The sequence below is a fragment of the Procambarus clarkii genome, chromosome 30 (genome assembly GCF_040958095.1).
Source record: "Procambarus clarkii isolate CNS0578487 chromosome 30, FALCON_Pclarkii_2.0, whole genome shotgun sequence".
NCBI lineage: Eukaryota > Metazoa > Arthropoda > Malacostraca > Decapoda > Cambaridae > Procambarus > Procambarus clarkii.
The window spans coordinates 27296236-27311076 of NC_091179.1; the positions used below are offsets into that span (position 1 = coordinate 27296236).

The 14841-nt window shown below is 48.6% G+C and overlaps 1 protein-coding gene across 2 annotated transcripts in view; it reads left to right on the forward strand.

Moving 5' to 3' along the window:
- LOC123765536 (alpha-1-macroglobulin) overlaps positions 1-14841 on the forward strand; it is a 251748-nt gene that overhangs the window by 172577 nt on the left and 64330 nt on the right. For both annotated transcript variants that reach the window (XM_069334071.1, XM_069334070.1), the window contains exon 18: positions 1047-1129. In XM_069334071.1, coding sequence (XP_069190172.1) covers positions 1047-1129 — 83 coding nt within the window. The remainder of the gene's footprint in view (positions 1-1046; positions 1130-14841) is intronic.

The window sequence follows — 14841 nt, forward strand, 5'->3', positions numbered from 1 at the left end:
GAATGTTGGGCGGTTAAAGTATACATACATTCATTTTTGTTGAGCGCTTCCTCTTGTTTTTTGATGGATTCATTGGTTTTCAGATGCGTTTTTTTCCTCACGGAGATCGTTCATGTCATGCTGGAGTTGTTCTTGGTTAGCTTGACAAGCTCTAACAACCTCGTGGAGAAGGGTTATTTCTTGGTGATGTTAATGTAGGTTCGTGCGGTTCACTTGATCCTCAATTTCAAGGGTTTGAATGATCATAATTTGAGCCTCAATGACTAGACACAGCTTTTTGAACCACTGATTATCATTCCAGTTTTGGAAATCTTGTGAGGGACCAGCAGCACGCATGAATTGCGAGAATTGGATTGCTTGCGGGAAATTTGCAGATGATTAAGAGGACACAACCCTCCCTAGCTCAGTGGTGGAGTCGGGGGACAACAGCACTGCCGCCAAAGACCCCAGAGCTCCCAGAGGGCGAAAGACGGTGGCTGCCGGTGTTGTTCAGGATGCGTGCCTTGTTTGGAGATTTGTTGTTCTTTTTTTCCGTGCATAACCTTACTTTTGAGATACATGATTGGTTGAGTATGGTTTGGGAAATATGTTGTAGCTGAAACTTGTCAGGCAGTGCGGAGGCGGGCAGAGAAGGGCAGCAGGCACTAGTATTCACAGCAGGAGAGGATTGATTTGAATTTTGTTTGCAATGGAATGAGTGGATTGTGTTGGTTACTGTCGATGTGTTATGACATTCTTGGACTCCATGTACTTAGCTGCCTGTAGGTGGCGCTCTACATCATCTGGGGGGGGGGTAGGTAGATGCTGTAATACAGCTCATAGTAGAGAGTGCAAGCGAGCGTGGGTCTTAGTGCCGCGGAGGTCCATATGGAGTATGGGGGCATGTAAGTAATTACAGTTCTGTTGTATTGATTTACGTTCAGCAAAATTAATTTGTGGTATATGTGTATTTTATCAAATTATTTCAACGAATTTTGCCATTTGGTCTGAATGTTACATTTTCAGGGTTATTTGAACCTTTACTCCAATACAGTGTTTTATTGCAGAGATGTAATAATAAAGCCCATCAAAGTAGAGGCTGAGGGCTTTCCCCGAGAGAAGACTTGGACCAAATATATTTGTTCAAAGGGTAAGTATTTATTTTTAAATATTGTTTTACTCTGATACTAGTAATTAATTTTGTCCTGTTTGGAGACTACTGAATGTTGGCCTCTATAGACTGCCTGTTATGCAACTACAACAAAAGCAGCGTAGAGTACCTATAGGTTTGAGAACAATACACCGAGTGAAAAACAAGTCTTGACATATAGACATGTTTTAAACTCCATACCAGCAGCCTCTCAGAAGTGTGAATGTTTCACTAAAAAAAAAAATCGACAGCTAGACATTTATCATTTCCAGTTTTAATATAGAGTACTCTCTTATAAAAATTATTTATCTTTTTGAATCGGTGCTTAGAAATAGTTTCCGAATATCCAGAAAAAAGTGGGCTACTAGATCATATCATTATTTAATAAAATATTTTTTTATATATTTCCTTTAACACTTTTACGCTTTGGTGACCCCTGAGCGAGTCAACAATTTTTATGTTGAGTAGGGTGGCATGCCGCGCTCACGAGTCGCGAGAAAAAATATTTGTATAAATTCCATTTCCTATCCGATCTACTTGGGGATAGTTTACAAATGTTCACCATGAAATTTGTTTTCTCTAATAGCTGAACAGCTTATTTAGGAGAACGGCGTGGCAGTGAATCATCGTGGTAAAACAATTGTATTATTGATGCGACGAGTATAATCGACGTAGTTTTTATAAATGTTGCCAGTCGAACGCGTCCTTATGTGACCTTTTATACTTATGTTCTTCTAGAACATTCTATTGCGAACACATTGGTACAAAAATGAAATATGTACATCGAAAAATAATGTCAGGACAGTGAATTGAATATACACTTTTCAATGCGGGTTTTGCTGATATGCCGCCGCGGGTAACACTTCGGCCCATACACTCCCATACTGTTTTGGGTGTGCTGCGACATTGATTCTATATTTATATGGATATGTCCGTGTAGAGAATTTTATTGTGATTTCATTGATACCAAAATTAACGCTGTAGCACAACTGTGGGCTTCACAACCATGAAGAGAGTGGAAACATTTTGTTGCTGTTTGGCGCTCTCGGCTAGTGATCTCAATAGTTTTTTATTTGGTGTTGATATGCCTTATGCTTTGGCGGCATTTTATAGGTATGTTCTTATAGACAATTCTATTGCGAACACAGTGATACCAAATTTAAATACGTACGCCTACAATTAGTGTCACGACAGTCAAAAGAGTATACACTTTTCGGTCTTACCGCATAGGCGCTCGAAACGCCGAAAGCACAAGGGGGAAGTTTTTTTTTCAGTATGCCGCAAACGCAAAAGTGCATTAGTTAATAAAATTTAATGAAATAATATACTGTATTCAATTCAAATATTATTATTCTTCTTGTCCGAGTTTATTTTATTGTTGAACCACTAGTGTGCGCAGCTAGGCTAGGGCTGGTGTGGGAAACGCTCACAATAATTATCAACAACGTAAAATGACTAGAGCAATGGCACAAGACTCTGAGGAGATCTTACCAGATATAGGTTGTCTGATTCCTTCCCGGTGATACAGGAAAATCAGAGTTTAGTGGAACCTCGGTCTACCAATTTAATCTGTTCCAAGAGACGGATCGTACACAGAATAAAATTTTCCCATAAAAATTAATATAAATTTAATTAATTCATTCCACACCAAAAATATTAACCTAAAAATACGTTTTAGACAAAATACTAAATTTTCATACATAAAACAATCAGGATTAAATATAAACTGTAAATAAAATAACAGAACATTAAACTTCATTTTCCCTTTACTGAGGACACTTGTTGGCGGTGAGGAGGTAGGGAGGGAGGAGACGAGATGTTAGTGTTTGGAAGGGGCATCCCCTTCCATAATAACATCAACCCACAGTCAAGCATTCATAGTCACAGTCAGTCAAGCATTTACAGTGAAGACCAGTCACAGTAACTCATAACCAAAGGGAGTTCTCAGGGTTTGGTTCTCAGCGCTGAAGTATGTCCAACATTCTGGCAGATGACTTGTCCTGGTGCCTTACTCGTTTCACGGAGTGGACGGTCGACGCTGAGTCTTTCTCGTGGCTTGCCAGATGTACGCCCGCCCGGAGGTGGACATTTTCATGTCGACATAGTCTTTGCGTCACAGTGTATATGGTGCCGTTCCCCAACTGCGAGGCCTTCGTGGTAGGTCCTTTTCAGCAGGACTGATCGAGGTGGGGGTTTGTGTACATCTTTCTCCCAGTCCAGCTGTTACTCTAGGTCCTAGCTCGCTTGGAATCCTATGAGTTTTCCCCTGGCTCCATATTGGCCTGCCAGCTGAGTGGACAGCACTCGGGATTCGTAATCCTTGGGATTCGTAATCCTTGGGATTCGTAGTCCTAAGTTTTCGGGTTCAATCCCTGGCAGAAGCGGAAACGAATGAGGTTCTTTCACCCTGATGCACCTGTTCACCTAGCAGTAAATAGGTACCTGGGAGTTACAGCTGCTATGGGCTGCTTCCTGGGGATGTGTTACAAAAAGGAAGCCTGGTCGAGGACCGGGCCGCGGGGACGCTAAGCCCCGAAATCATCTCAAGATAACCTCAAGAGGGTGGCAGGCCCAGCCTTGGTTTCAGGTGCTGCTTGCTTGGTGTTCGAACCCCGGGCGTCTTTTCGTGGCTAATACCAGCAGATCGAGCTAGTGAGGTACCTTGCTGGTTTGCTTTACTGCTCCGCACTTCACATCTGGTCTTTCTGACACGGATGTATCGCCATTGCCATGTTGATCAGGTGGCTTCTTTGCTGGTGACCCACCTGCAGTCTTCCTCCAGGTAACACTATGCAGTCTCTTGGTTGTCTTTCCGTCACTTTCTTTCTCTTCGGGGGTTTTCGTATATTTCGGACCAGGTTGTTTTATCTCTTGGCTTTTTCTGGACTGGCATCTCATGTCGAATACTGTCGCTTCGTATCACGCAGTGTTGGTGAAGCCGCTTCGTATTGCGTTCTGAGTGGATGTTACTTCCACTCTGTTCTGCAAGATTTCACATGCATTTCTGGAAAGACCCCCTTCGGCTCCCTGGAGCTAACCGGGCTGATATGAATGTACTAAATCCTGGCATCGGTCATTGCGCATGAAGTTATAGACCTACCAGGGACCACGAGCCAGAACCTGCCCCCCCCCCCTCAGAGAGGCACGAGGAGCAATGGCCTACGGAAACCCCCGTGTGATTGGAAGCATTCTATGTCTGCCATCGACTGGGTCAGGCAGCCAGAAAGGAAAGCGCCCCAAAACAAACCATTATTCTGGTTAAACTATTGCTACTGAAAGCCGAACAAGTGGACAGAACTCCCCAAATAAAAATGAGCAAACGAGCATGACATCACCACGTCGCTGTCTGGGCCACCCTCCCCCCAGGGAGGGAGAAGAGCCGCCCCACACCCCTGAGCTGGCTATCTATCCTGCAGTTCTGTGGCTGATGTGAACTGGCAAGGGCGTGCACCTCTGGCTCCTCTGTTTCCCAGTTCTGTGCCATGTGGTGTGGTGCTGTCTTAGCGGTGGTGATGCACGAGACAGGAGTTATTTCGCAAGTACTCAGGCTGCATGTGCGTAAGGTTCCCTTCCCTAGGTGCCCTGTAAGTACTGCCATTGGGGCTTGGGGACACCTTCCACAAGTCACCTTGGGGTCTACCTCTGCAAGGTCGTTTGCCGCTCGGTGATTGACCGCCCTTGGAATCAGCTGGGGTGTTTGGCACTCCTGTAGCCTCTGGGTAGGGGTTAGTTTCGTCACTGGTTGGGGCACAGGGTACTGAGCAGCTAGTTACCACCTCTCATAGTGGCCAGCTCTGTTACGCCTGGGCACGTTGTCCTCTTGCGTTTTTTTTGTTTGTTTCCTGCCTGGTAGGAGGTCTACCCCTTGGTGTTGGTCACACCCAGTTATATCTTGGTGGTTCTCCACTAGGCCCTCGTGAGTATGCACGTCCCGGGGTTCAGCTTTAGCAGATTAATTGGTAACTTGGGCTTTGGTTAGCAGTACCCTGGGCTTCCTTTAATGAAATTACAGGACTAGGGGCCCTGGGAAACCCCGCAGGGGCTCTTTAGTCCGATGGATGCGACCCCCTGGGTCCTTTTTCGCTTCGTGCGAGTTTAAAAGTTGCTCTGTCCCCTTGTCTCAGGGTAACACTCGCAGTTTGTGCCTTCATCATACTGCCTGTTTTGTCGGTGATACCGAAGTCTGCGAGTTTTGTTCCTTGTTTGTTCTCCAATTTACCCAGTCCACTGATCATGTTATTCAGGTGCAAGCAGCTTCGGCGTTCCATGCTCGGTTTAGGTTGCTGCAATACGCTAGGTTAGTTGCTATCCCACATGCCTCGAGACTGCCCTGTTTTGGTTAAGGGGACCCCTTACTTGGAGATGTTAGTCGCTTCGAGTTTGGTTCAATCTGTGCCCCCCTTGTCCTTCAACCCATTGTCGCACTTTCTTATAGTCAATATTGACTTATTAAATACGTGCATATGTGACATACTAATTTATTGTGAATATTTTACTTTATCTTGAAAAGCTTCATAGAAAACACCGACCTTACCTAACCTTCTTAGTATGTTTAGATAAGCATCTTATTGCTTCGTAATTACAATTATTACTTAACCTATACCTATAATTGGTTAAGTAATAATTGTAATTATAAAGCCATAAGATGCTTATCTTAACATACTAAGAAGGTTAGGTAAGGTTGGTGTTTTCTATGAAGCTTTTCAAGGTAAACTAAAATATTCACAATAAATTAGTATGTCACATATGCACTTATTAAATAAGTCAATATTGACTAAAAGAAAGTGCGAGAATGGGTTGTGTCCTTCCCCTTCTGTTATTCATCCTAGTCCTCCCCCCTTCCCTGCTTCCGGCTTCTAAGCATCTCAGGGTTTTGGGGTTCAGGGCAGGGTTTAGCTGGTGTTGAGACTCTGGCAGTTTCGGGAAATGCCCCTTCCGGTGTGGTGACGGAGGCATTCGAGCATGTTTCTCCAGCCAGAGCTTCTGGGTCTAATCAGTGGGCCCCTTTCGTTCCTGCTTTTATCGGCTGCTCCTGCCTTTTCTTTTGAGGCAGGAGATTTGGAGGATGACCTGGCCCCAGGTCCTCGTGGGAAGGTTCCCGGGGTGGGGAAGGAGTTGACTTGGGGTTCTTGGGCCCCATTGGACCACGGTTTGGTTTTTGTACCCTCTGAGCGGGGCTTGCTGTTACAGGGAGTGGGTTTCTTGGTGTCAATCCATCCCTGTGTTCAGTTCCGTGCTCCCTTGGGTTCTTCAGTCCCATCTTTCCGGAGGTTTTCGGCCTCTGGCATCCTGCCTCATGTGTTGTGGGAGGCCATTGCGACTTACCTCCTGCACGACCCAGATTATGCCTCCATAATGGAGCCTTCTTCCTTCTTGTTTGGATCTTTTTTTAATTTATTGGGTTCGTTATGAGGTTCGGGAGTTGTCCTGGCTTGCAGACTGCTGCTTTTTCTTGTTTGAAGGCATCGCATATGTTCTGTCAGTCTCGCGCACTTGAGTGGTGCGAGGCTCATTCATTTGTTTAGTTTTTCCTGGGGGCGAATTTGAGCACCTCAATGCGTGCTTGTTCGGCCCTGCCCTTCCTCGGGATGTCGGCATTGTGCAGCTTCACGTGCAGGTTCCCACCCTCTTGACTACCCTGGCCGCTGAGGACTTATGCGCCCATGACCTTTTGGCATCGGTCGTGCAGTTTTTTTCCCTTCTCGAGCTGTCCTCGGACTGGCTTGGGGCCGATCTTGGGTCTGGTGCGTTGGACTTGATGATGCATGTGTTGTCTGCTCTTTTGAAGTTCGCAAAGATCCTGCGGGATGCAGTGCTGCTGTTTTTTTGCTTCCTGTCTCGAATGTCGGCAGGTGGTGCTTGCTACCTTGATGGAATCCATTTGGGCCCCGACTTTCAGGTTTTCTGCGCGTTTTTGTCCTTTGATATTCGCAGAATGTACAGTGATACAGTATCTGCTGGAAGCTTCTTCCAGCTGTTGTCCCATGTTGGACATGTTGTTTCTCAGTGGGGCACATGGGGGTCTTCCCAGATGGGTGGTGCCAGGGCTCAGGGTTCCTCCTGTTGTGGTAGGTCGGTGGTGCCAGTTTTGGACCCGGTGCAGCCTTCGAAACCGTTTTCGTCTGATCAGGGCGGTGATCGCTCTGTGCAGAGGTCGGTTTCTTGTAAGGGGCGTCAGCCCTATCACAGTTTGTCCTATTGACGGGGCGATGGGGTGGGGGGGGGGGCTTTTGCTGTTTGCTCATGTCTGGTCCCACGATTTGTGGGCCTTTCGGTTCGTTTCGTATTTATCAATTATTTTTCAAAGTGTTTTCCTTTAACCACGAGGAATGCGCCAGCTGAGAAAACTCGGTCGGTGGGAAACTGCAAGAGCCGAGAAAACTCCTTTTTAATATTTCGTACCCCTTCAAAATGCGCGCAGTAGGTTGTGTATGAAATGGACTCTAGGGACTTCCAGTGTGAGGTAGCCATCTTGGAAAAATATCCCTGAATGTCCTAATGGCTGCTGGCTGGCACAGTTCAGAGTGAGCAACCATCAGTGGCGCACCGCCTCTGGCTCACAAACACTTGTCCGAGGCGGTGTTGAAAGATCGCTCTCTGTTGGTGAAATTCAGACCTTATTGTTTGAAGAACATAAGGGTCATTATATTAATAAAGATAAGCACAAAAAGAACCTAACACCAGAGTCAGATGCAAGTGATACAGCACTGATGAGGATGATACAGCGAGTGTATCCAGTTGTAGCCGAGCGCCACCAATGCTCACCTGTGTTATCTCCAACTTGTATAGTTGATACATAGATGAAGAATAGTTTTCAGGGTTCAGTGATGATGCATCAATACAAGTAGCATAAATGAACAGTGTTAGTGGCTTCCATGGTGGTGTTTTCCATAGATCTCTTCAAGAATGGCTACCCCCTCCCCGCTCAGCTCGTTGTCGCCGTCTGGGGGCTTAGTGGGCGGCTGCCGGAGTGTGATGCTCCTTGGGACAGTCCTCTGTCCTTTTCTAGCCTTGTGCTCCTGCTGCCGTCCTCTCCAATTCTGCTGGGCATCTTTTCCTTTTCCTTCTGTTTCGTTTTTCTCCCCCCTCTTCTCCTATCTGCTTGCCGTTTCCTGCCGACCTTTTGCTCGTTCTGGTTCTTCCCTTGGACTTCTTCTACTTTGACGCCCGGGTGCTTGAGGAGGCATACTCTTGCACCCGTAGAACTGCAGTACCCGACGTCGAGAGCGAGGGGAACCTTTTATTGTCAATCCCCACTTCGTCACTGAACCCGATCTCGACGGACTGTCGGTTTCTTAAGGTGGCGTTTGTGGGGCGTATACTCACGACGCACCCCTAGGAGGCCCCGACAAGATCGGCGATAGCTTCTTGTTGGGTGTCCTGCCTCTAATTGTGGCTCCATGGTGGGTGTGGGGGCACATTCGTGAGTGAATTCGTAATTTCGTCAAGATGATAACCCCTGTTTCGGCTGCTTCTGGCTTACCTTTTCAGGCTCGTGGGGTGGGCGACCAAGCCCCCGAGTCGGTCCGTATTGGAAGACCGGGCTCTGTAGCCTCCGCTGCATTGGGCCCCGACCTTGCTCCTCCTTTGGCCTCTCTGACTCCTTCCCCTGGCTCCCCTCCCTCCTCTGTGGTTGGGTCGAGCCCCAAGCCCCCAGTGGTGACTACCTCGTCCCCTGGCGCGGCTCCTTCTCTAGTTGTAACTACTGCGCCTTTTAACCCCTCTCTCTCTGGGGGTTCTCACCGCCGTTCTCGTCACGGCCGCCCTCGCTCGATTCCTTCCAGTTCTGCTACCTATCAAGCCTTGTTTGGTCCCGCTTCGTGGGCCAAATATTTTGATCTCCTCCCTCTTGATTCTGCGCCTCCTGACGATTTCTCCCTTCATCGACATCTCATTGATTCCGTGGATGCCTCCATTACTTTTAACCCCACTCGTCTCGGTACGCGTGTCGTTGCTGCTCCTTCTCAGGATGCTGCTTCCCGCTTGGCTGCCTTATCCTGCCTTGGCGAGACCCCCGTTCGGGTCTCGAAGAACGTTCAGTTGAATGCCAGTGTTGGCACTATTTTGCTCCCGCCCCATGTTGCGACCGGTGTTCGGGACCTACGCGACTGCCACGATGATATTCGACATATCCTCGCTGCCCAGGGCCATTCTATTCTCCAGGTGGACACGTTTACTCGTCCCCCTCGTGGTAGTCGCCGTCAACCCCTCCGGGTTGTGAAGATTACCTTTGATGGTAGGACCCTTCCACCCTCTGTCATTCTTGCTGGTGCCAGGTGCTCTGTCCAGGAGTACATTCCTTCTCCTCGGCTCTGCAACAAGTGCTGGAGGTTTGGGCATGGTGCCCTCCGCTGCTCCGGGACTGTCTCTCTCTGTCCTTTGTGTGGTGGCGAAGGTCACTCTAAGTCGGAGTGCGCTTCTCCCCAGGCTCGTTGCCTCAACTGCGGTGAGGCCCATCCTACCTTCTCCCGTGCGTGTGTCCATTACAAGCTTGAGGCAGCCGTCCTCAACTTGAAGCACCGGGAGCGTTTATCTTTTCCTGAGGCGAGGCGCCAGGTTCGCCGGCTCCCGCCTTATGCTAATATCTCTTATGCTCGCGTGTTGCGCTCTTCCTCTCCTCGTCCTTCCCGCCTTCCTCAGACTCGCAACCGTTTCCAGGCCTTGGACCCTGATGCGCCCACTGCCCCCTCCTCTGTCCCTTTGGGTTCTCTCCCGAAGGATCCTCCTCCTGGTCCTCTGTCTGGGGTTCCCCTTCCTTCTACCCGGTCTGTCGTGTCTTCTGTGTCTCCTTCCTCGTCCCCCTCCGATCCTCCTTCCCATCCTCTTCCTCCATCTATCGGCTCTCCCTGTCGGTGCGGGCGGATGTCCATCGCTCTCCTAACGGCCGTCGTGTGTGCTCTCGTTCGGCTTCTCCTGTTGAGACACTGGAATCCGTTGCCCGGTACGTAGTTGCTGGGACACCGGTCTCTTTAAGTGTAAGCCTGGCTCCTCTCCTTCCTCTTCCCCGGCGGGTAAGAAGGCTTCGCTTTCTTCCTCAGCTCCTCCTTCTGGCTCTGTTGCTCCTTCCACTCCCGTTTCAGTGCTTGCGCCCCCTGTTCCCGCTATGGAGGTTTCTTTGGCCCCTGCTTCCCTTTCGGTTGCTGCTCTTGCTGGGGTGCGCTCCTCTCTTTCTACTCCCCCTCTTCCTGCTGCTGTCCTTGACTGCTCCTCTCCGTTGTCTCCTCCTCCTCCTCCTCCTCCTCCTCCTCCGGACCCTGCCCGCCCACCTCTGATCTGTTCTCCCGTTTCCTTCCCTCCGTCTTTGCTCAGTTTACCCATGCCCCCTAACCCTGACTTTGCTGACCCTGATCCCGACCCTGATATTCTTTAACGTGCTCTGTTGGTCTTTCGCCTTTGTTTCTTCCTTGTTCTCTGTTTTTGTCATTTATCTTCTCGTCGTTGTCCATTCTTCAATGGAACGTTCGAGGTTATTACGCCAATTTCCTCGAACTCCAACTTCTGGTTTCGCGGTTTTCGCCCCTTTGTGTCTGTCTCCAGGAGCCGATGCTTGGTGCTCGTCCTGGTCGTTTTCGTGGCTATTCCTTTCTCTCCCCCCCCCCAGCCATTGCTGGGGCTTCTAATTCTTCTGCTCTCTTGATTCGGGCTGATGTTCCCTTTGTTCCTTTACTTTTTCCTTCGCCTCTCCATTGTTCTGCTGCTCGTATCTTTGTGGGGAAATGGTACACAGTTTGTTCCATTTATCTCCCCCCGAGTGTCCCGCTCTCTCTTCCTGATTTGAAACACCTCCTAGACTCCTTGCCGGAGCCTGTGCTCCTGCTGGGTGACTTCAATTGTCGTCATTCTCTTTGGGGTGACGTTCTGACGAATACCCGGGGTCGCCTCCTTGAGCCGTTTCTCCTCTCTTCTTCCCTGTCTCTTCTGAATTCTGGTGAGCCCACTCATTTGGACTCTCGAACTCGTACCCTTTCTTGTCTTGATCTTTCTCTCTGCTCTTCTTCTCTTTACTTAGATTTCACATGGCAGGTTCTTGATGACCTCCATGGAAGTGATCATTTCCCCATCCTTGTTTCCTTTTTCTCTTTTCGCCCTTCCCTCTCTTTCCCTAGGTGGCAGTTTGCTAAGGCGGACTGGACCCTATTTTCCCTCAGTGCTACTCTCTCTGACCTCTCCCTTCTGCCCCTCTCTCGCGCTCTCCTCCTTTTTCATGACACTGTCTTCAACGCTGCCCTCCGCTCTATTCCTCGCTCTTCCTCTCGGGGTCCACGGAAGTGCGTTCCCTGGTGGAATGCGGACTGTGCTCGGGCTGTCCGCTGTAAGCGTGCAGCCTGGAAAAAGCACCGCCGTAGGCAGACGACCGATTCTTTTCTTTTCTTTCGGAAAGCGAGTGCGGTGGCCCGTAGGGCCATCCGTACGGCTAAACGTGAATGTTGGGCATCTTATGTCTCGACAATTACGTCCGAAACCCCTCTGGCCCAGATCTGGAAGCGTATCCGCAAGATAGCGGGTAAGTTCGTTCCCGATGTTTCACCGGTCCTTCACCTCCATGATACTCTTGTGGCGGACCCGTTGCAGGTCGCTTCCGAACTGGGTTCCCACTTTTCTTCTGTTAGCTCTGGTCTTCATCTTCCCCAATCTTTCCTTCTTCGTAAACCTGTCCTTGAGTCTCGTCCTTTAGATTTCTGCACTCATCTTCAGCTTCCCTATAATGATCCCTTCTCTCTCTCTGAACTTCGTTCTGCCCTGGCCCTCTGCGGTTCTACGGCGGCGGGCTCCGATGGTATTCATTATGAGATGCTTCGCCATCTCCCTCCGAGCACGTCTCAGTATTTACTGAGTCTGTATAATCGGATCTGGGAGTCGTCGTCAGTCCCTGAGGACTGGCTCGATGCCGTTGTCCTCCCTGTTCGCAAACCGGGGTCTCTGGGTACTTCCCCTAAGGACTTTCGCCCTATTGCTCTCACAAGTTGTGTCTGCAAACTCTTTGAACGTATGGTTAACGTTCGTCTGATGTGGTTCCTGGAACACCATCACCTCCTCTCCCCTTCTCAATTTGGTTTCCGCAAGTGCCGCAGCACGACAGATGTCCTGGTGAACTTGGAGGTCTATATACGTACTGCTTTTGCTGCGAAGACCTCCGTTGTTGCCGTCCTTTTTGACCTAGAAAAGGCTTACGACACCACTTGGCGTTATCATATCCTATCTCAACTTCATTCTTTTGGCCTTCGTGGTCATCTCCCTCTCTTTCTCCGCAGCTTCCTCTCTCGTCGTTCCTTTCGGGTGCGCCTTGGTACCGCTCTCTCTCCCTCTTTTCAGCAATACGAAGGTGTGCCCCAGGGTAGTGTTCTGAGCACTACTCTTTTTCTGGTTGCCCTCAATGGTCTTCTTTCCTCTCTTCCTTCTGGTGTCTTCTCCGCTCTCTATGTCGATGATCTTACCCTTTGTTGTCAGGGTGATGATTCGCCTCTCCTTCAACGCCGGCTTCAACTTGCGATTGATGCCGTGTCGTCTTGGGCCACAGGTCATGGCTTCAAGTTCTCTACTTCTAAGACTTGTGCCATGACTTTTACGCGGAAACGGGTTGTTCTTCGTCCCTCTTTGTCACTTTATGGTCATCCCCTTGAATACAAAGATTCCGCGAAGCTTTTGGGGTTATTCCTTGACACTCGTTTGTCTTGGTCTCCCCATATCTCTTACCTCCGTGTTGAGTGCTCTAAGTCCCTTACCCTCCTTCGGGTCTTGTCCCATACTTCTTGGGGGGCAGATAGGCGCACTCTCCTTGCTTTACATTCCTCTCTCGTCCTGTCTAAGCTCGATTATGGTTGCCCTGCTTACTCGTCTGCTTCTCCTTCTACTCTTCGCCGTCTTGATGCTTTGCACCATGCTGGGTTGCGCCTCAGTTCTGGTGCCTTTCGTTCGACTCCCGTCCTTAGCTTGTATGTTGACACTGGCTTCCTGTCTCTCCAGGACCGCCGTGATCGCTACTGTCTTCGCTATCTTGCGCGGTCCTTGCAACATCCTTCCTCTCGTCTCTGTCGTGCTTTAACTTTTACCCCTCCTGCGGTTCCTGTTCCTCTTCACCACCTCCCTCTTTCTGTCCGGTTATCTCGCCTGCAGGATTCTCTTTCCGTTCGTATTTCTGATGTTTCTCCTCGTGTTGTTCCTTCTTTGCCCCCGTGGAGGGTCCCTCTTCCTCGGTTTTGTACATCCTTGACTCGTATCACTAAAGCTTTTACCCCTCCTACAGTTCTAAAACGCCTGTTCCTCGAGCACTTTTCTTCTCACTCCCGCTCCGTTTCTGTCTTCACCGATGGGTCTAAGTCAGAGGACGGTGTTGGCTACTCTGTTGTTTTTCCTGATCGCACTTATATGTGTCGCTTGCCTCCGGAGACTAGCATCTTTACAGCGGAACTTTATGCTATTCTCTATGCTCTTCGTCTCCTGCTTTCTCGTTGTCAGTCTTCCTTTGTGGTTGTTGTTGACTCTCGTAGTGCCCTCATGGCTCTCGGGTGCTTTAATCCAGTTCATCCGGTAGTTGTCGAGATCCAGCATTGGCTGTTTCTCGTTCACAGTAAATTTAAGTCGGTTGAGTTTTGTTGGGTTCCCAGCCATATTGGCGTGTCTTTAAATGAGCGTGCGGATGCTGCCGCTAAGGAAGCTGTCCGCTCTTGTCCCATCTCTCGTAAAGGCATTCCGTATTCCGACTTTTACCCGGTTATCCATTCCTCAGTCCTTACCCGTTGGCAGGCTTCTTGGTTGTCTGTTACTGGTAACAAGCTACGTACTCTTAAATGTTGTGTTTCCTCGTGGCCGTCCTCCTTCCACCGTAACCGGCGGTGGGAAACAGCTCTAGCGAGGTTGCGTATTGGCCATACTCGCTTAACCCATGGTCACTTGATGGAGCGCCGCCCTGCTCCTTATTGTCCTAGTTGCATTGTCCCTCTTACGGTCGTGCATGTCCTTCTTGAATGTCCTGACTTCCAGGACGAGCGTGTGTCTTGCTTTCCGACCGCCCCTCGCGGTCACCTGTCCCTCGATAGAATTCTTGGTGACTCGGATACTTTTGATATCGTTCGCCTTATGCGTTTTTGTTCTCGTATTGGCATCCTTGGTGATATTTAGCGCCCTCTGATTATTTTGCGTATTTGATGGTGCTACATAGCCTTCCCGGTTTGGTGCCTTCTTTTGATAATTACTTACTTACTTCAAGAATGGCTAAATCTCTTCCAGAATACTGAATCTCTTCCAGAATACCTTACAAAGCGATATTTTCACGACTAAAGTACAAATTGATCTTTTCCATACTCTTTTCAAGACAACCTCACAAGCTTGGCTACATACCACCTACAGGTACTAAAACCAAGGGTGTACGCGAGTGCGTTATTTGCAAGCACACAGAACGAAGAAACAGGAAGCGAAAATTTATCCGTACCTGGTGCACTGAGAGCGAAGTCGCGCTGTGTACCATGGACTACTTTGTTGATTATTACTCACTTCCGAAGTACTGAGTGTGTAATACAGTGTATTACTGTGTAGTGTGTGAAACTGTACATTTTGTAGTTTGTAAATTTTGAACAAGTAATATTGCGACAATAAAAATTTATTGTGAACAAATTACTGACATGTTTCACAGTTCCATCGAACATTGTGAACGTTCTACTCTATTTTATATATATATATATATATATATATATATATATATATATATATATATA